General features: G+C 42.8%; 2 protein-coding genes across 5 annotated transcripts in view; one reads left to right on the top strand and one right to left on the bottom strand.

Moving 5' to 3' along the window:
• The window catches only part of dennd6a (DENN/MADD domain containing 6A), a 252,356-nt gene that overhangs the window by 44,407 nt on the left and 185,449 nt on the right, over nucleotides 1–22,500 (bottom strand). The window lies entirely within an intron of this gene.
• The window catches only part of LOC311049731 (histone deacetylase 7-like), a 71,040-nt gene that overhangs the window by 24,542 nt on the left and 23,998 nt on the right, over nucleotides 1–22,500 (top strand). For 3 of the 4 annotated variants that reach the window (XM_084063534.1, XM_084063537.1, XM_084063536.1), the window contains exons 2-15: nucleotides 4,553–4,737; nucleotides 5,776–5,863; nucleotides 6,099–6,231; nucleotides 7,737–7,822; nucleotides 9,436–9,552; nucleotides 10,118–10,212; nucleotides 13,253–13,357; nucleotides 13,855–14,023; nucleotides 16,425–16,639; nucleotides 17,328–17,546; nucleotides 20,100–20,328; nucleotides 20,591–20,724; nucleotides 20,896–21,016; nucleotides 21,421–21,470. In XM_084063534.1, the coding sequence (XP_083919660.1) occupies nucleotides 4,553–4,737; nucleotides 5,776–5,863; nucleotides 6,099–6,231; nucleotides 7,737–7,822; nucleotides 9,436–9,552; nucleotides 10,118–10,212; nucleotides 13,253–13,357; nucleotides 13,855–14,023; nucleotides 16,425–16,639; nucleotides 17,328–17,546; nucleotides 20,100–20,328; nucleotides 20,591–20,724; nucleotides 20,896–21,016; nucleotides 21,421–21,470 (1,946 nt within the window). The remainder of the gene's footprint in view (nucleotides 1–4,552; nucleotides 4,738–5,775; nucleotides 5,864–6,098; nucleotides 6,232–7,736; nucleotides 7,823–9,435; nucleotides 9,553–10,117; nucleotides 10,213–13,252; nucleotides 13,358–13,854; nucleotides 14,024–16,424; nucleotides 16,640–17,327; nucleotides 17,547–20,099; nucleotides 20,329–20,590; nucleotides 20,725–20,895; nucleotides 21,017–21,420; nucleotides 21,471–22,500) is intronic. The other variant, XM_084063535.1, reaches the window with a different exon arrangement.

Below are 22,500 nucleotides of genomic sequence, written 5' to 3'. Positions count from 1 at the left end.
ACTAAAGTAAATTTTGAATTCCGGACTTAAATTGCTTGTAACAGAGTATCTCTACATTGCAGTTTTGATACTTGTACAGTACAAGTTGTACTTAAGTAAAGAATGTGCTAAATCCTGTAGTGTAGGTGTTAAGCGACGTGCGCGTGACGTCATTAAAATACCGTACCACCAAAGATAAAATCACCACTGCACCACTGGACAGACTGTGTGAATGTTGCACAGCATGCTTCCAGTGCTGACTCAAGGGCCTCAAGAGCTTTTATCCTGATGTTCTTCAACAACAATGATGACACAAGACACAATCTGTCTTAGAAGATTAGGGTTAAGTTTAAGGTAAGGGCTATGTTCAGGGTAAGGTTTAAAGGACCTGTAAGTGATATTTTTTGCTTAAAACAAAAAGTGTTTTGTTAAAACGTTAAAGGTCTATATATTCTGATAGTAATCTTTGCTTTAGATTGTTTGTTCAGTAACAGGGGTCTCCCCGTCTCTCCAGCTCTTTAGTAAACAGAAAATACTGTACATTTTCCAGTGAGACACGGATTTCATCAAATCAAGAGAGAGAACCCGTTTATCAGCTTAAATTCTTAAATTCTCCAGTTCCAATTTTGTCTGCTCATTGTTTTTCTTTCATCACTACCAATTTCACTTCATGAAATTCATCCTGTATCCTGTATCAGTTCTCTCTCTTGATTGGTATCCTGACCTGAAAACGTATTTTTATATGTGTATAAAGAGCTGGAAAAACGGGGAGACCCCTGTTACTGAACAAACACTCTATAGCAAATGATTGGAATATAAAGCTATTTATATCTTACTTCAAAAAAAGAAAAAGGAGAAAAAAGAAAGAAAATCACTTACACTTTAGGATTAGGCATGTATATACTGTATAGTGTTAGGGCTGTTAGGATTAAGGTTTTAGGAAAGGTTAGGTTTAGGCATGTAATATACAGTAATCTGTTATGGGAACATGGAATTAATGTAAACAATGCCTACAAGTTTACAAAACCAACATAATTGTGTCTGTATACATGTACTGTATGTGTGTGGGGGTGAGAGACAGAGAGATAGACCCCCATTTCTACCGCCCGAGTGACTGTTAGATTTCCTTTACAAACACTGACATCGATCCCTACATTTCTTGTTCATCACTGCTGGTGCTTCGTGTTGCACCTTCCTCCCTTTTACACAATGGAAACAGAGCCAGATGTGGATCAAGCTGTGCTTCTATAACAACACTGTATCACACAGTGCTGTCAAGTGCTGTCCCTGTAAAATACTGACACACGCACATTTATTAATCCAGGTACAGTAGGTTTGCCGAGCACCAAAGCTCTTCCCCAGCAATGCTCATACTCCTACTGACATAAGACACACATTCATACCTGGTTATACTGTCGGCCACTGAGCAGCATCCACTTAACCGTTGGAGGTTAAGTGCCTTGCACCAGGGCAATTCATTGCGGGGTAATTGAGAGAGGGTTGAGCTCTGATTTTTCCTGCTATTCTGGGAGCTCGAACCGGAAACCTTGTTCCATCTGTTGATCAAGTGTTACTAGAGATGCTCCATATTGGTTTCCTCAGGTTACAACCTCAAGTCTCAACCTGGCAAGGTAGGATTCCTGTGACACCTGGAGAGATTTACAGACACAGAACACAGAGCGTCTGACTCGCTTGTGTAAACCACTGATCCCCAAACGGTGTGCTGATAATGGTGTGCCGTGAGACAAGTTCAGGTGTACCTTGGGATTTTGTGACAACTAGATTATTGCATTAAATACAACTATAAAATATTTTTTCAGTACACCCACATTTCCCAAATCAGAGGCAAATGATATACCCTGAAAATGTATTTTAACCACTCTCAACCTGGCGTCCCTATATTGGTAAAAAATAGGCTAAATTATTATTATTATTATTTATTTATTTTTTACAAATGTTAAAATATAGCGAAATATAGCAACATTTGCCTATTGGTGTACCTATTAGGCACGAAAAGTTTGAAAACCACTGGTCTCTCTCCCTTTCTTCCTCTCTCTCTTTCCGTGTCTCTGTCTCACACTCACAGACGCACATGTGCACACAGTATAGCTACACAGTACACACCCAGCAAGTCAGCCCATATTAAGATGTTGCTGGTTGGGGCTATCAGGAGGGGTAATCGTACTGAAAACAGCCAGCTTACAGAATGTGATGTTATCCTCACTGTCAATAGTTCCCTTCTTATTAAGTCCCCCCCTGTTGTTTCATGTCCTAATGGCATGTCAGTCTCACTTGACCTACAGTAATAAGAGCGTGGGAGTGTTTTCCTCTTCAGAGGAATTCTGTCAACCCGAAGACGCCTTCACAGTACCTCTCTCTCTCGCTCTTTCTGAGTCACTTTCACTGGGTTTGAAATACTGGGCCTGCTCTGGCAGGCAGCTGAATCAGACCTGGTGTGTCTGTGTGCGGCCTACATGCAAAGCAGAGATTTGTTCCAGGCTGATTAGTGCACATCTGAAGGTTAGAGTTAGTGGAATACAGTACATACATTCCTGTAACTTATGGAAACATTTACTCAGAGTTGGTGCTGTATTACAAAAGTTGGCCGTTCAAACAAATAAGTGCTCTTTTTTGGAAATATTGTTAATTTCATTGGAGACCAGTAAGAAGTAATGTAAATAATTGATCCTAAAAGCTTCCAAGGGAAAACAATGTGAACTTGGCTTTGATGTCAATAGTGTCTTTATTTTTTCAACAATGTCTCAGGTTCATGTAACCGACGATGGAATCGACACATTTGACGGTTAATAACTGAAGGGCAATACAAATAGGAGTGTGTGTTTGTCTAGGTCTTACGATGTGAGATTGGTTTTGTTGTCTCTGCGAGGGCATTCCTGTTACGGTAGTGTCCGCAGAGGATAATGCAGTTCTACAAGGTGTACCAGTAGAGAGAGACCTGGATACTTGTCAAGAACTATGTGAGTAATGCCGATGTGGTGGCAGAGTCATTCAGACATACAAGTTCAGTAAATTTCCATATTCCTTCCTCCCTCCTTCCCTCCCTCGTCCCCCCCTAGAGGGAGTAAGGTAATAAGGTGTCTCCTTGCATGCTTTATCTGTCTCCTCTTTTGTATCAGAAGTGAAGCATTCCACACAAGACTATTGAACGTATGTTTATTGGTTTCAAGTGTCAGTCACGTCGCCACGTGAAACAGTATCGTGTTATCTGTGAGCTTGCATATGTTTTTGTCTCGCCAATATGATTCATCAGAAAAATGCTTGAGGAACTTTGGGTTGATGTTTCCACAGTATGAGTTATCATTTGCCATTGTGTCTGTTCTCATAACGAGTGAAGTTCAATGTTAGGTCATAAGAAGTTTATTAGTTGATGCACAGATTTTATACTTAAACATTGCAAGGTAAAACTAAAAGTTGCATCTACATACGTGCTACGGTGTCTGGATAACCGTCAGATCAAAAATAGATCAAACATTCTCTTAACTTATACTGCACCTATAAAAGCACAGCTGTTTTTGATTATGACACTTTTTTGGTTCAGTTGCCTCACTCTTAGGAGCTAAATTTAGCCTGTTTGTACTAAAACCTGAGAGGAAGATGACAGACCCATCTATCTGACCCAAATATTTTGCCCGCACAATGTTCTAATCCAGACATTGCCCCCCCCCCCACATCCCCCCGTCTCTCATTCTTCTGTGGTTCCCCCTGCCATTGCCCCCCACTTCCTTGTTTTTTTGTTTTGTTCTGGATGTAACTTTGGATCACAGCCCGTTCAAATGAAGCGAGCAAGACTTGAATGAAATTAAATATGACTTTTGAACGCCAGTTCAAATGCAGTCGTACACATCTGGGCATGCTGCTACATAGAACCATCTTGATGCAGTCTCATGCAGGCAAGTTTACATTACCTCAGATGTAAACATTTGAAGTGTTGCTGGACTCATTTGGTGATTATTTGTGCCAAACATATAATTAAATTGATATGGGTTAGTTAGATGATTCATCAGCTTCGTGATGTAATGCATAGTGTGTATATGCGTGTGTATATATGTGCGTGTGTGTGTGTGTGTGTGTGTGTGTGTGTGTGTGTGTGTGTGTGTGTGTGTGTGTGTGTGTGTGTGTGTGTGTGTGTGTGTGTGTGTGTGTGTGTGTGACTGTGTGTGTGTGTGTGACTGTGTGTGTTGTTTTGCAGGGTCAGGCCTTCCATTTCAAAATGTCCCAATGCAGCTGCAGCATATGGCTAGGGGTGGGTTTGCTGTGGAAAACAATAACACATAATAAGAAGAAGAATGAATGAATAGAATAGAAATTAAACAAATAAAAGTTGCTAAAATGAAGGTTCCTCGGGTTTAGGAGGATTGTCCTCCCATCACCCAAAGAAATCCAAGCCCCAACACTCTGACACTAATACTGTAGATAAGTGCGAGTTACATTTTTGTGCCAAATCCACAACGTTAACACGCCGAAAAAAATGCATTCCTTACATTTTAACTCTTCAACAAATCGAATGATTGATCACTGAAGAGCATCTATTTCTCTCCCTCTCTTTCTTCAGTGGATGTGACAGTCACCAATCAAGTTTTGTCACCGGTAAGTGGGGAGCAACCTATGGACCTGAGTGTCACCCAGAGGTTGGTTCGTCCTGGCCTGGACTCTGCCATGCTTGTCCCCCACCACCCCTTCTTCCTTGGACCCTTCTCTTCCCAGCCTTGCTCCCAGTTTTCTCAGCAGCACTTACAGGTAAGGGCATGTACTGTACTGTTCCCGCAATATGATAAGTAAAGCTTCAAAAAATAAACGTGTCTTCATTGAAAATTCCCTCAACAGGCAGCTCCCCCAGCAGCCAGAGCAGGTCATTCATCACTGCCGTTGAAAAAGGCTCAGAACATGCAGAGATAATTACCAGTGTTTTTTTTCTAAATTCTAAATGTACGTAAAATACCAAAAGATAGAAAGTACTCATTATGCAGAACGTCCTATTTCACAAGTTTTCAAATGTATTACATGTATAAAAATCTTTCGAAAATAGCAGATCTACAAGCTCACAATGTGTCGCATCACGACGCATTGTGAGCTTGTAGATCGGCTATTTTTCAAATGGCCGAAATGCATATAGGGCTGAAGTGGGTAATGTATGTTTTGTAATAATAATCAAAATCTACAAAGTAACTAGTTACTAAATTAAAGTTTTCAAATAATTGTAGTGGAGTAAAAGTAGAATATTTGCCTCTGAGATGTTGTGGAGTAGAAGTAAAAGTACTGAAAATTGGAGTACAATAGTACTTGAGCACAATACTTGAGTAAATGTACTTTACACCACTGGTAGGAGCATTGGTATCAAGAAGGGTCTCATGGGAACATGTTCCAGTTTATGCTCTTGGAATTCCCATATCCTCCCACAGCAGATACCATATCTGGCTGAATAGTTGCATCATACTGTACAGTGTACAGGATGTGAATTCTTAAGTGCATGACCAATTTTAAGCAACCAATCGAGGAAGTCTTTGGACTACTTACTACTAAAAGCTTCATGAACATAAAGCAGCAATTAGTTTCAGGTTGAATAAAGCACCATTCTGTGTCATTGTGATTGTTTTGAGTCATGGATGTGGTAATGGTGTGAGAGGTGATGAACGGCTAAAAATGTACTATTATACCGTACAGGTTGTCCGGTAGGGTCAGGTTGTATTTGGAGATGTTTAAGCTGGTTATGCTTTTTTAATCGTTGTGTAGCTCACAAGTTCAGCACCTGCGCTGTTTTTACTTTGTGTCTTTCAGTATAACTTTGAACAGAGGCAAAGAGAGATGGACCGCGAGAATACAGAGGAACTTCAGCAGCTGATGCACAAGAGTAAGAAGGAGCAAAGTAAGTATGTGTGTTCCTCCTTAATGTAAATGTTGTGGTTTTTAGGTTCTGTGGAAGACCACTTTATGTGAAACGTAAGCTGTCTGATGCAAGTGTCATTCTTGTCAGGAAAAACAGGCAGTGTTTTGAACAGTGTCATCACTATTCACTTTGACTGATGTGTGTTGACTCAGGGTGGGAGGAATGAAGATGGTTTCCTGCTCCTGATAGGATGATTGTTTTTATTGACTGGCAGGTGCAGTAGCCAGTCCCCTGGTGAGGCAGAAACTGCGGAAGGTATTGATGATGAAGAAGCATGCTGCTCTAGAGAGGAGTTCACCCAACCACAACAGCTCTAACAACAGGAGCATTCCAACAGGAATGTGGATGTAGGTGGATTTATGCAGGAAGTGCAGTATGTGGGTGTTGATGTACTGTAGGTGGATGTGGATATTCAGTAAGTGGATGTGGATATACCTGTAGGTGTATATGGATGCAGGTCAATAAGAGATTAGGGGTGTCACAATTCGGAATCAAAATAAAAAATAATTTTGCGTTCCTCCAAATATCCCCCCTCTCACTGATATTCTTTTCTCCTCCTCCCCACCCGGCCTTCTCTTAAGCGCAATACATACTCCTTCCGGTGTCGGGTTCCGAAAAAAGGTTCTGGGACCGCCCCTCCGAAGCTAGGAATGATGTCAATTTGTAGTTATATCACCTCCCTTTATATACCGCGCTTTAGCCAATTGTGTGGTGGGAAAAATTAAATGAAAGCAAGCAAGTGTTTAAGTGACAAAGTGAATGTCCGCGCTATTGTATTCCGCACTCTTTTCCATACACCATGGCCACTGCCAGAGATGGTTGAAGAATTTAAATCCTCCTGAAATCTGTCAAGTCATGTCTTCGGCGTTCCTTACATAAACAGTCTATGCTGCGAGAACCATGCACCAAGTCAACACCTCAAACATGGCAGGACACAGGACACTAACAGCCAGCACATGGAAATTGATCTGCGTGGGAACAAAACATTGACATAGGCGACTCTTCTGGTCTTATCTAAATCCAAGCTTCTTCTCATGCTAAAGAAATCACTAAGGCAACATGGGGGTTTGTGGCATTGGATATATGAGACCCTATCTGTTGGTGGAGAACTCTGGATTAAATTAATGAATTAATCTGTGGTGTAGACCCATGCTATGAGACACCAAGCTACGAACAACAACCCTACATGTTTAAGGCAGTGGTACTGACAGATTCTGCTGTTAGTCTTGGGACATAATGATTAGCATAACATCCTCCTAGACAATGGTTGTATTTGTATTTTTTAAAGTACATGATTTTAGGCCTGTGCATAGTGAAAATATTGTATTAACATAGCCTAGTTGAATACCTGTAATAGTTTAATAGAATTATACATTATACTTTTTTCTTTTCTTTTTTTTTTTAATATACAAAAAACACAAATGCACTGCCAAGCTTTAGGTTTCAGTCCGACATTTCCTTTTAACCAAACTTAGGCGGAAGTAGAACTTAATTTGTCATTTATGCTAGGCTGGAAAACAAGCCATGTTTGATGGTTAACGTAATTGAATAAATAAGGTTTATTGTTAGTCTACTCTGTGGCGGCCACTATTGCATTCATATAATAGGTTTTTGAGGAAATGGTGCCACACAGAGGCCAGCATACTCAGAAGAACCACAATGCATACAAAACAGAACCGGATGTTATGCAGAAATAGTGCGTCATGCCCTATGTCCCACCATGGTTACCAGAACAGGGTTAAGTATCAGAAAAGAAACAAGCTATTGAGATTTTAATGTTTCTGAGACAGGGGTTTCCTGGCTGCCTTGTTAACACTTATTTAATCCTTGATGTCATTATTTGGTTGCCCAGGGAACTTGGCCGTGATCCTGACATGTCTCCAACGCCACAGCCTGCATCCTGCGATGAGAGCAACGGACGTGCCCTTCGTAGGACAGGTAAGGAACCACATTGGCAGCTATATGATGGGGCTCCCTCTGTACAGGTACAGGCCAGATGACTGGTGATTTTCCACTTTCCATTCTCAATGTACTCAATGTAATTTGAGTTACTCAGACTCAAAATCACAAGCACTCCTCTTATGACAGCTTAACTTTGTGGGGTATACATGATACATGATACTTTCCAGTATCTAAGGAAACTTTCATTAAGTTACCTATTCTGGATGAGGGAGAGAGGGAGGGAGAGAGAGAGAGAGGGAGGGATAGAGAGAGAGGGAGGGAGAGAGAGAGAGGGAGGGAGAGAGAATGGAAGTGTACTTTCGGCCAAGACAGGGGAAAGTCATCAAGTACCAGGCCTCCGGGGCGAGAAAGAGACCCAACAGTCATAAAAAAAACAACAGCGCAAGCAAGACACAATGGCAAGAGCAGTTACATAACATTAGCGGGAGGTATGCGTAAAATGAACTGCGTGAGAGGCGCGTCCAGAGCAGGTCTACCAGGCTGTATGAGTGACAGAAGGAGTGGTTTATTTCGACTGTACATCTCTTACACTAACATGTCAGTATTTACCTGTGTTGCATTAGCAACCGTCTGCACAACTCCACTGGCTTCTAATACACACTCCCACTCACTCACGCACGCACGCACGCACGCACGCACGCACGCACGCACGCACGCACGCACGCACACACACACACACACACACACACACACACACACACACACACACACACACACACACACACACACACACACACACACACACACACACGTTTGTATCACTATACTTGTGAGAACATCAGCATGTTAGGACAGCGTTTTTTAATGCTTTTTCTGGCTTTATTTGATAGTATACAGTAGATTGACAGGAAACAGGGAGAGAGAAATGGGCAACGAAGCAAAGGTCGTCCGGATCGGGATTCAAACATTAGCAGCCTAGGTGCCCGGACCGCTACGCCAGCTGTCCGGGACTTCATTGCATTTTTAAGTGAAAAGCCAAAAACAGCCGATCTACAAGCTCACAACATGTGAAGCAGCGACGCAGTACAGTAATACAAGCACACACGCTCACACGCTCACACGCTCACTCCCACCGGTACTCTTAGCAATAACAACAAGCTGTCCTTTATCTGCTCTGAAACAGCTACCGTACTGGTTGATTGTTTTGTTTGGCCAAGTTGTCGCCCGACCAATGTAAACACAAGTGTTTTATGCTACTGTCACTGTATCACAAGTTCTTTATTGGGTTCACAATGCAGATTTGTCATGCAAAATGAACCAGGCTTATGATTTGAGTGCACAGTATTTGCGGTTTGATTTTCTCTGGTTAATGCTGATCCGTGGTTATTGTGAGATTGCGGACACAATTAGCATTTCCTTTTCCTGTGTGTTTGACCGTAATGTAACCTCCTTCTGATCAGTGTTTGGATCTATGTATTGCGCTGTTTGTGCAGATCCAAATCAAATAATTCAAATGTGTGTGTATGTGTGCGTGTGTGCGTGCGTCCGCGCGTTTTTGTGTGTGCGTATGTGTGTGTGCTTGCATGCATGCATGCATATCGTCTTGCACATGATCATGGATTTGTGTTTGTGTGTGTTTGTGTGTGCAGTGTCAGAGCCTACCCTGAAGTGGAAGTTAAAGAAACACATCAACACCAGGCAGAATCCTCTACAGAGAAAGATCAGCGCCCCTCCCACCATCAAGCACAGGACAGGAGACCCCCTGGGTACAGTATAGCTAGGACCTTTTCTGGATCAGGGCCGACTTGAACATGTTGAAAGTGACCACTTAAGTGGTCAGATGGGTCCGGCTTGGATCAATGTAGCCAGCGTAGTATACTTTGTTGCTATTTATCGGTATCATTTATAGAAATAAATACAATGTCATATGTCTTTTTTACATTACGTTGTAAATATTAATGTTATATTATCATTAAAGTATTAGTGTTTGGGCCCCGCTTGCAATACCCCCGTGGAGCACCAGTTGTCCTTGGCCCACAGGCTGAAACCACTGTTCTACAGAGTTACACACCTGAACTCAAACGCTCTGGTTACAGTAGCTATATGTTCTACAGCATAGGTCTTCAACAGGGGGTCCGCGACCCCTAGGGGGTCCACGGAGGTACTGCAGGGGATCAGCGAAATTGTTTCTTGATTAGACTATTATATATAACATCTGTCCTAATCTGTGCTACAATACGTGTGACGCAGTTTGTAGATCAGCTATTGTAGCTATTTTTTAAATAGGGATAAAGTGGTTAACTAAGCAGCTGCCTCTCCTTCCTGTCACAGCAGACTCCTCCCAGAGCAGCGGCAGCACCCCTGTGTCAGGGGGAAGCTCACCCAACGACAGTCCCCTGTCAGACAGCGGAGGATTGGCCCATGAAGTGAGTCCAACTTCCTCTCTATGTTGAACCCTCATTGAAGTCCCTCGTCTCAGTAAGAGGCAGACATTAACCATTGTAGTGGTCATTGTAAAACAAATGTTTTAAGGACATTATGTGATCTCGGTATCCACATAAGAAACAATATGGCTCCAATGTGGATCTCTGACTTGCCTGTGAGACCTGCAGTCATCTATGACGTTCAAATTTGGGCAGGGTTTCAGTGTGATTGCAGCCCCATTGACTTACATTATAAAGTAAAATATTTCATGTGAAAACAAATTAGTGGAGGTACTTCTGTGGTCTACTGGTAGCGTAACATAAAAAATGTTGGTGCTGATCGGACCGCCAATTTGTGAGGCTAGCACCGGACAAGCGCACACACACACAAATACACAGACCCTGTAATAGCCAGCTAGCCTCTTGCAGAATCACGGCGTAATAGGTCTGCTGATAAAGTAGTATAGTTTACACCTACCTTTTTATACCTATAAATTAATCAGCTTTGAAAAGTAACATTGTGATCATTTCACTTGGCATTCCATTGATTTTATGTCAGGTGGTAAGCAAAAGCAATCAGTTGAATGTTAATTGGGCATTTAATGCAGTAGTGTGCAGTAGTGGTGGGCGATGTTTTAAACAGGGAGATTTGAGAAGGCCACTATGGACCGTGCCCATGTTACTCGATCACTCCTCATCTAATTAAAACATTACTATCAATCTGTTTTCCAGGTAATGCACTTAAATGGTCATGTATGTTTCAATAGGCAGGCAGTTAGCAGTGTTTTTTTTAAATAGACATTTAGCCTGGTAAAATTATTTACCAGCCGTTAACTGTCTATGATAAATATAGATTATCACCCAGGCATTTGTGGTCACCCGAGCTCACCCAACCAAGTTCATCCAATCCAGTGTATCAGCCCCAGTAAAGCCAGCCCACGGTTGCGTGAAGGCAGATGTATACTTAGTTGCATGCAAATTCAGCAGAGATGGGCAGTATTTGTATTTGAAATACGTATTTGCATTCTTTTTTTCTTTTCTTTTTTTATCCCACGATTTTGTAACCCCATTTTTTTCACCCAGTGCCAATTGTCTAAGTAATCCTGGGCACTACACTCCCTCTGCCAGCCTAGGGAGAGCTCAGAACCGAGCTCATGCCTCCTTCAATGCATGAGAGCTAACAAGCCTTTTTATCACCCGACAGGGGGGAGTTTCCCCGGTAGCACTTAGCGCATGGAAGGAACACGTTATTCCAACCAGTTCCTTTCCCCTCCATCAGGCGCCCCGGCTGGCCAGGGGGAGGCAGTCATTTTATTTTAAACATTTACGCAGGTGTATACTGTGGAATAAATAAATAAATAAAACACTATGTGAGATGTCACTTCTACTCCGCCTCAAATTGAACCACAAATGAGAGGCAGAGTAGGGCGGCTCTTGAGACAGACTTCATATAACCTGGTCCTTGCCTCAACTTGTGAATGAAGCCTCGTGGAAATTTCCGTTTTTTCGTTTACGTTTTGGTGTTAATAAAACATCAACCGATGCACAAACTTGGACACATCATCAGTTTTTGTTTCCTGGAGTCACTGGGTGTTTCGGGTCTTGCAACAGACACCTTCCTCCAGGCGACCCGACCGAGGCCGATCAGGCCAATGCCAGGCCAGGTTAAGTGAGATGTTAGCAGCAGGTGTTGGCGACACCAGGAGGCTCTGGGCACTGTGGGTCGTCTCCGGGCCTGACTCCTCCTTCGTCTGACCAGAAGTGAGCATTCTTCTGTGCGTTGCGTCGTCGTTGCTGCTGGGATTAAACCCTCCTTGCAGGTTTTACCAGGTGTCAGTATCCTGGTGTCTGTGATACAAAATACATGTTTGTATCTCAAATCCATTTCTCAGACCAGTATTTTGTATTTGTATTGTGATCCCTTACTATTTGTAATTCGTATCAAAATACTTCTTGATGTATTTTCGACCTTCTCTGATATATAAGCCCTTGAGTAGGGCAGCGACAAATCCTGGGTGATCGTTTGTTTATCAAATACCCATAGCCTTATTTATTCACAACTGCACAGAGATAGTAAGATTTGATCGATGCTTTAAGTGAATAGTTAAAGCATCGGGGAACTGCTCCAGTGAATGAAGTGGGTTTCCCGCTGGGAGTGGGTTGATAACACAGCAGGTGATGTTGGCTGCCAGCCTGTCATTACACACTCTGTGAACGTTTGAAGGTTGTTGTTTTCCACTCTTGAGGCTTTGGTTCCTTTTTGCCCGGATAAACTTGAGTGTTCCCTCAGCTGTGGACTTTACCAAACCATCCACAGCAACCGAGCTTTGTCCCTATTTGACATGAGTTCCTTCGGCAGTGTCGTCACGTGCGCACGGTGGTACTTTAGCTGAGCTGATTGGTCAGCTGCCATATAACCGCTAGGGAAGATATAGGGCAGCTGACAAAACAGCGCAAACTTACAGTATCACCCTCTCGATCCTATTATCACTCCCTCGCCCAAGGCAAATAAAAGATGTGTATGTGATTAATACATTTATTAACTACATATCTACATTCTACTATATCGTCACTGTCTGGTAGAAACCTTGCTATGTCTAAAACTGTTCCTTTTTTATTATTATTTCAAAAACGTTTTAAAATAGTGAAAACAGCCGCGCTACAGAAACATGACAGATGTAGATCTGCTATTCTCACTACTTTTGTGCGACACTCTTGTATGATGAAGCAAGGCATTAAACAGAAAACATGAAAAAGTTGAAATATGGAGATACAAGGTTTCTGCCCGACAGCGACGCTTATCTATGTTAGTATACAGCAGAGATACTGTTACTAAAATGCCTTTTATCATATCACATACTGGAGGGATGTATTTATATTCATAAGGAGTTATGCAGCATCAATGCATCACACATTGTAGTCAAGAAAATGCTAATTCTAACAGGCTACTGAATCTCCTTTCATCTCAACATTTATAAACGTGTGTCTATACCTGCCTCTCTCTCTCTCTCTCTCTCTCTCTCTCTCTCTCTCTCTCTCTCAGGCCCAGAGGCTTCTTCTAAAGGATGGCAGCTTAGCACATTTCACCTTGAACTGGGAGGCCAGTTCAACCACTATGCCCACCATTTCTGCTGGACTTCCTGCACAGGTCAGCTCTCACACCTATCAATCATTCGCTGTCATGATTCAAATCAGTTACTGGACGCTTAACACGCGTCACTCTAATAACGAATAACTGAAGGGGCTTTTTCTGCTACAGTATATATGATAAACGGACAAACCATCCAATTGTGCTTTACCTCTGAATAGCCTGTATGGCACACAGTATATAAAGGCGAGTTCTGTGTTTCACTTCCCCTCACTGTGTCAGTGTATGTGGTATTTCCATCTCTGTGAGTCATTCAGTTGGTGAATATTTTCACTCAGCACTTGTCTTGTGTCTTTATGTGATAATTTCACCTTACCGGTATGCTTTCCACCCTTTTACTCTACGGAGCTATTTCTCATGAATAAACCTGTCATCTCCTTCTCTCCTAACTTTTCCTCTCCAACTTCCTCTCATCCTCTCCTCTCCTCTCCTCTTTTCTTCACCGTCATTAATGATTCTTATTTACCTCCTCTGCCTCTTCCCCAACCTCCACCCAGGCTGACAGAGAGTCGATGTGCCAGCGTGTGGGCAGGGCCATGCCAATGCCTGCCTTGCCACAGGTGTACCTGCCTCTAGACGGCAGCAGTCCAGGCCTGGCCCAGCGCCTGCAGCCTGTGCTTATACTGGAGCCACACACTGGACTGTTGCACACTCAATTCCTCACTGGTAAAAACATGCATGTTTGGCTGTGCTTAAAAACAGGCACACAGCTGTGCATGCACGCATGTTGTGACATGGAAAAACAAACAAAATCACATGCATTTAAAAATGTGAATGCAGATAAAACACATGAGATGCGTAATGTCACACATTACACATCTATTTGCACTAGAAGCTACAGCAAGGTTATTAGACTATAGTTTTGATTTTTTCATATTTATTCGCTTGCGTATTGTTTTCAATTTCAGTTTAGTTTTGATTTGTTTCTAAAGAGGGTTTGCTAGTTTAAGTTTACTTTTCAAAAGGCTTAAGGTCGTTATGCGAATAAACAAAACGAAAATGTGACGTGATTATTTTACATCAAACTATGCATTTGGTGATGCCTTAAGGTCACAGGTGGAAATCATAATATGAACAGCTGTTTAAATGAATGTGAATTAATCGCACATAATTAACGCTCCCGGTGTGTACGGACTTTCAGCTTTAGTTTTATTGTAATTTCGATTAGTCAATAGTCAGGCGCAAGAAAAGGTCACATTTGTACCAGATCTACAAATTGTAGATGCGTTGTGAGCTTGTAGATCAGCAATTTTTGCTATCTTTTAAGATTTTTGACAAAGACTAAAACCAGGGGCATTTTGTCTGATTGCTTTTATTTGAGTTAGTTTTAGTTAATTTCCGTTAACTAAATGTTTTTTGTTTGTTTTTCAACCCTGCTATAAGGTGTAGTGTAGTGGATTCTCAGCTACCCCCTACTTACCTGCATGTATGCATAGAACAATAGCGCCCTCTACTGCCACTGGACAATAAAGCTAACTTGTACTGTAAATCAACCATAATATCTCATACACAGTAGGCTACTTTTACCAACACTGATAAAGAAATAAAGTGAATATAAGAGAAAATATAACAGGCATATATTATCTTTAATAGTAATTTGAATTTTTAAATAAATTTCCTAGAATTTTAATGTCTCCATTTTTGCCCTTTGAGCGAGCATAATCACTAACCATTAATCTGCCCATCTCTTTTCTATTTCTGTCAGAGAAATCAATAATTAATATAGTTTGCTATAATTCAATTCAATTCAATTTAATTAAACACTCAATTCAATTCAATTTAATTAAAGTGTCAAAACAAGTTGTCTCAAGACACTTTACATCTTTACGTAGAGCAGACACCCGACATTGTCTATACGACATCTACATATATAATCGAGGATTGACTTCCGCCCCCCCCCGCTGACGCCATACCCACAGCTCTGTTGTCGAGTAAACACAACACCGACACACCACATCTCGCCACCACAGTAGCCACGGCGTGCACGCTGAATTTACGGGTGGCGTAGGCCACCTATCATTGCTCACTACATATTTTCCACCTCGCAACATAATTAATTCTACGCTGATGGAACGCCGATGGCTTTAGCCAAAACAACACGAAGCGGCCGCCATTGAAACTCCGCAGCTCTCTGTATCGCCAGCACAACAACACAAGCGCGTCCTTCGCTTCATCCCCCCCCCCCTCTAGCTTACCTTTTTGATGACCCAGGCCGTTGCTTTCACTTCAGTCATGTCTGTATCACAATATGTCATTCACGTGCCATGTACATCCCAAACACAAAGCAAAACACGCAGCCAACTTTGTCATCTCCCCACTTCCCACAACAACTGAGCCATCTGCGCTGCCACGTTTTCAGAAGATAAGCACAAAACACAAGAAAATATCGGTGTTGCCACATTTGCGGCAGAAACAAGCAACCACCTTCATGAAAAAAAAACAGTCGAAGGGCTCCGCCATGTTCCACAGGGGTCCCAACACTCCCAGGGGGTCCGGGGACCCCCAGGAAAATAAAAAAAAAATATATATATTTTTTTTTAATTTTCTTTTTGTTTTACTTTTGGAAATTTTTATCCCACGATTTTGGTACCCCGCCGGACCTCTAGTTGTATATATACGTCAACATTCTATCCTACAGTATCTGATATCCTATGAGCTGTTTACAGCTCTATCAAATTTTAAATGATAAAAATACAGTACTACTATACTATTAATGATAAGCTAATAAACATGACATCACACTAACTTGTTTTTCTTACAGTTTTCTGTTGTTTCTTGGCAACGGTTACAGACAGGGAATTAGAAAGATCGGAACGTTTAAGACAGGTTCTGGTGTACCATATATATACTGTGTATATATATATATATGTATGTACGTACGTACGTACGTACGTACGTATGTACATACATACATACATACATACATACATACATACATACACACACACATACATACATTAACATTCTGCTGCTTTTTGACATTTTTATAATGAGTTGACAATGACATTAGATGCAGCCAAATAAAAATGTATATTTATATTCTGCCTCCCTATCTTTCTCCCTCCAGTCCGTGGCTTGAGCCCAGTGCCCGTGCAGCAGCCGACACATCTCCTGTCGTCCCCCACCAGAGGGGAATCGGCCCACAAACTCCTGGGTCGAACCCGCTCAGAGCCGCCGCCCTATAGCCATTCACCAGTGCCCTCTGCCGCCAGCCTCCACCCATCTACCCAGCACCAAGTGTACCACAACAATCTGATGTTGGACCGGCTTAAGCAGAACAAGGTGAAATTTTAACACTAACCCTAAAGCCTTATACTGTAGTTATACTTAGTTGTGAGCTTGTAATTTTGCTTTAACCAGCCGAACCCTATAATGACATGACCTTATAGAGCTGCTATTTTGGGAGAATTCTTCAAACGTTTTGAGAAATGTCGCCTATAATGACTTGCCCAAAGTAGGGATATCAGGGTTAACCAGACAAATAGCAGATATACAAGCTCATAGAGCAGCACGAGTGCTATGAGCTCATAACCCTGGCTATGAGCTTGTAGATCTGCCATTTTTGAAAAATCATGACATTTTTTGCTAATCTTTGAATATATATATTTTTTAAAGCGAACATTTGTAAAATATGTTGTTCAAGGGACCCCCAGAAGCAAAGAGTTACAAATGTTCTCTTTAAAAATATATATATTCAAAGATTTACACAAACTTTCAAGGTTTTTCCAAAATAGCAGATCTACAGTACAAGCTCATAGCGCAGCACTCTGTGCTGCACTACGAGCTTGTACATCTGCTATTCTTGAATAGCCAAAGAAATCTTAAAATGACAGAGAGATCTGCTATTTTTGAATAGCCAAAGAAATCTTAAAATGACAGAGGTTAAAGTGGATAACCAAACTTTTTTGAGTAACCATAAACATTAAACAGACACGTGACATGTGTGTAACCTTTGGTCCCATCATGTCAGTCGATAAACAAGTCCAGCGAGAAGCCGCGCCTCACGCAGATCCCATCAGAGGACATGGACCTGGAGGAGCTGGGCTCAGGCTCGGAGCTGAGCTCGGTGTGTGAGGAAAGCTACCACAGGAGAAGGCAGAGCGGAGCCAGCACAGACTCGGTCTACGACACAGAGTCCACTACCTCCTCACGAGAGAGCCTGGTCGATCACGCTCACCCACTCAATCAGGTATACTGAGAAAAGCAGTGCACCCACCCCACACACACACACAAACTCAGAGGAAGTACATCCAATGAAAACCATTAAAGATTGACCAGTAGGGAGCGCAGTTGGCCTAGTCTAGTGGTTGAGGCAGTACCAAAGTCTCTGATGCAGCCTGACAGTGAGTCCCTGGGTTGATTCCTGAGCCAGGCTGACCTTTGCTGCGTGTCACTCCCTGACTCTTTCCCCGTTTCCTGTCAAATCTCCACTGTACTATCAATAGTAGGCCCTCCCCTTCAAAAAAAGAGATTGATCAACAAATTACAATGGACAATCATACTTTTTCATCATCATCTCAGCCATCCCACCCTGGAAATTTTCATTTCAGGGAGGTCAAGAAAATATATTAACATATACATTTTTTGGGTTAATTTCTCCATTCCAACATCTCGCCACTCCGACTAGTGGCTTCCGCGTGTGGTTAGGGTTAGGGTTAGGTATAGGGTTCGTTAACGTCGGAAAGGCGACATGCACCCACATTTTTTTTATATATACCACTTATACCATGTTTAACATATATGTGGATATTGTGAGGAGTGCTGACCAAAACCAACCACAGAGTCACTTGATTTGCATAAACAAGTAACTCCCAATAAAAGCAGTCTTTTATTGGGGGGAAACTTTAACAAAGGTAGGTAGGGGAAAATAATAACAAATTCCTCCCGGATTGGGGTATTTCAATAACACTTTTCTAGTCCATGAGGTGCCCTATGGTGCCTAGGAAGAGAGTAGAAACCAAAATTAGTCTTATTCAGTCTTAACAAGCCATATATGGACAAATGTTGGCGTGTGTTTTTGCTTGCCGCCCAAGCCTGCATCCATACCAAGGGAGTGAGTTTTAACTGAGGAGACGTTCAGCAAACATTTATAGCGTTGGGCTGATCAGACCAGGCTGTCACCACTCTGGCAATCAGACCTGAGGTGTCATCATATCAAGTTGAGTGAGGATGAAAACAGGCACATACCTTCCTTCCACTACTTGCCCAAGTGCTCTGCACTGTCTGTGGTGCTGAAACCTCTCCTCAGCCCTCTGCTTGCCTTGGTGGAAACGCCAGTTAGCCTGGGCTCCAAGCGACACTCCACAAAATATATGACAGATATATTTCCTATAAATCCTCATAGCAAATATATGCACCTGAATGTGGCATATATGCAGCATATATTCTGCATATATTTGCCATATATTAGCATATATGTTCGTAATATTTAGTAGGTGGGCTCTAGACCGAATCCGGCATTTGCAGGAGATTTATTACCACTCCCGAGCAGACGCTAATTTCCGGGAGACTCCCGCAACTTTGAGAGGTGGAATGTCTGTCATCTCCATATAGACAAATCCACAGAGCGCTCCCCTGGCGCAATCATAATTGCGGTGTCAGAATGCACACCGCAGCAGGAGTCTGACACCGCAGCGCTCTATGGATTTGTCTATATGGGTCCTCATTAATGCTCACTATGGGATGTCTCAGAGGTCGACTGTTGGATGGTTCGAAAATGTGCCTACCGACGACAACTTTGGTGTCAAGGGGAGACCTCTGTTAATCCCACAGGGGATAATGGGTTAAGTGCTCTGGGACACTTTGAAATGGGCGGGTTGCTAGGCAAACCAGTGACCTTCTGATTACCAGATGTCCTCTCTACCCGCTAAGCTGCCCTGACAAGACTTCAAACTTATTTTTTTTAATGCAAGTAGCATTCAAAAAATGTGTAGCCTACATCCCATGAAAACCTTTATTTTAAGTTTACGGTCAATAGCATTGAAATGATGTTCACCAAGCCAACTATGGTGAAAAGGGTTTTCATGTATTTACTGTTTCACAGCACTGTACGGTATGCCTTGTGTAGGGCAGGTTTGGAGTTCAACAGGCTTAAAGGCAGGCAGAGTAGTCTCCCAAGTTTCACTTCTGTAGACAATATTGAGTTCACTAAGGGCCTTATGTGTCGTGTATTCTACTGAGTCCCGTCTGTAATCTGATACGTTACCAACCAAGCCAGGGTCACATAAATGCTCTCGCTTAAACAATATATGTTCTTGTCACTAGGGGGCGCCGCAGCTTCACATACAGAAGCTGTTAAGTCCAGGGTGGCAGTCATAGTTACTGCCGCCAACTTGGGGATGTTTTAGGTACTTGTTCAGTTGGTTATGCTATCCATCTGGCTCGATAATGAATGGTTAGGTTAACCATCAGTGGTGGAAAAAGTACTCTGATACTTTACTTAACTAAAAGTATCAATACTGCAATGTAGAAGTACAATATTTGCCTCCGAGATGTAGTGGAGTAGAAGTAAAAGTATAGACAATTGGAAATACTCCAGTACACAAGTAAAAGTACCTCAAAATTGTACTTAAGTACAGTACTCGGGTAAATGTACTTACTTTACACCACTGCACCATGTACCAGAAATGAAAAAATGAAAATGCTAAAATGAGGGGGAAATCCTAATGGTTTGTTGTCCATTCTGCACCGGTCCTGAATTAGTCTCATTGTTTTGTTCTTTGTTTGTCTCTCCTCCGCGTAGTCGCTGCGCTCAGAGCCATCAAGGCAGGTGATCCGCACGCCAGGCTCCCTGCTAGACTCCCTGCCGTTGCCTCTCTTGGTGGGGAGCCACCGCCCGCTGTCACGTGCCCGCTCATCCCCACTGCCCGTCACCTCTCTCTTCCCTCCTGCAGCAAAACTCACCGTCACGGGCTCCCTCTCTCTGCCCAGTCCTGGTCCAGACACGCCCGTCAAGCTACGATTCACCACAGGTGAGGGACAAGTCACTTGAATAATAAATGCATAGAGCATTGGCTTTAGAGACAATAGAATAAGATACGCACCATGTCTCTTAGTTGTAATACTGCAGTACAACAGCTGTCAGTACCACCACCACTTTCTCATGAGAATGTGGATAAATAGTATTTAAAAAAAGTTATTTGTGTGTGTGTGTGTGTGTGTGTGTGTGTGTGTGTGTGTGTGTGTGTGTGTGTGTGTGTGTGTGTGTGTGTGTGCGTACATACATGTGTCTAGGTCTGGTTTATGACACTCAGATGCAGAAGCATCAGTGTACCTGTGGTGACAACAGTCGTCATCCTGAGCATGCTGGGAGAATCCAGAGCATCTGGTCCAGACTCCACGAACGAGGCCTCAGGAACCAGTGTGAGGTATGACGTATACACGCACGCACGCACGCAGAATCACATTTAATGATTTATCTCAGGTGCCACGTTTGCAGATTCTAATATCTGTGTGTGTGTGCGCGTGTGCGTGTGCGTGTGCGTGCGTGCGTGTGTGTGTGTGTGTGTGTGCGTGTGCGTGTGCGTGTTGGTTTGTAGCGTATCCGCAGTAGGAAAGCAACTCTAGAGGAGCTGCAGTCAGTCCACTCAGAGGAACATGTGCTTCTTTACGGCACCAATCCCCTCAACCGCCTCAAACTGGATAACCGCAAGCTGGCTGGTGAGATGCACACACACACACACACACACACACACACACACACACATACACACACACACACACACACACACACACACACACACACACACACACACATTCAAGTATAACCGTATACTGTACTGTACATGTGTACTTACAAATAAACAAATATGCCTTCATGACACACACACAAACACAGAAATGTGCACATATGGAACCGCAGGTGTACTGTGTGTGTGTGTGTGTGTGTGTGTGTGTGTGTGTGTGTGTGTGTGTGTGTGTGTGTGTGTGTGTGTGTGTGTGTGTGTGTGTGTGTGTGTGTGTGCGCGCGCGTGTGTGTGTGCACGCATGCCCGCACATACTACAACTATATATTTTAAACAGTATTATTTACACGTCTGTCGAATGTCTTGAATCAATTCCAGGAATCTTATCCAAACGGATGTTTGTGATGCTGCCATGTGGAGGAGTTGGGGTGAGTATCACTGTAAACAAACACACAAACAGTGTATGCACGCACAATGCAAACACACACAAGTGCGCATGCGTGTGCAAACATCACAGGCCTCAGTCAGTAAAACACAATGAGAAGTCATGTGGGAATCCTTCCACTTATCTAATCGCATTACTGAACAGCAAACATTACATGGATGATTGTACCTCATTACACAATTAAGCTAATAGTACTGCAAATTGTAGATGCTGTTGTTGCTGGCTTACATTTTGCGTGAAAGCCAATCAGATATCAAAGGCTACACGAAGGTGAGAGATGGAAGAGGGCGACGAGCGACAAGGGAAAGAAAAAGGAGAGAATTTTACAAAAGCATAAATGCCTGCGGAACTGTGGTTGACTGAGAAGGAATTTATTTCTTGGAAATGAATTTAGGGAGGGCTGGGAAGGGGTGGGGGGCTGGATGGAGAAGAAGAAGAATTGAGATAGAGCATATAGAAATGGAGGAGCAGTTAATGGAGAACATGAAAGAAGGGAGGAAGGAAATATGGAGAGAGAGAGAGATTAAGAAGAGAGGAGAACTGAGGAAGAGGATGGTGAAAGCCGCCAACATGGCTTTGATAAGGAGTTGGAGGGGGTAAGCTCTGGGAAGGGGATGAAGCATTCAGGAGCAAAGACAAAGGAGGAGAATAGTTAGAAGACAGAACAAGGGATGGGTGTGGAAGAGGGCAAAGAGAAAGGGGAAAAGAAGTGGTAGAAGACAGAGAGGCAGAAAAGGGAGGAAGAGAAAGAGGAAGGGGGCAGGGTGTCTGCTGATAAGAGGGCTGATCTGCTGGGATTTCCGGCCCTCTGCTCCTCTGGTGGAGTGGTCTGATTGGAACAAGATGGCAGAGTCAGTGATAAAAGAAATTCCTCTGATTTCATTGTTCCGCCACACCAAACCACCAGAGATGTAGAGTTCTGAAACACAGAGTGACAAGAAGAATGAAAGTGTGTGTGTGGGGGGGGGGGGGGGGGGGGGGTGCAAGGTCTGAGAATGGAAAGAACAGAGAGA

Source organism: Gymnoscopelus microlampas (genome assembly GCF_963454915.1).
Source record: "Gymnoscopelus microlampas genome assembly, chromosome: 7".
Taxonomy (NCBI): domain Eukaryota; kingdom Metazoa; phylum Chordata; class Actinopteri; order Myctophiformes; family Myctophidae; genus Gymnoscopelus; species Gymnoscopelus microlampas.
Note: the sequence above shows the minus strand (reverse complement) of the source record. Positions and strands in the feature narration are given on the sequence as shown.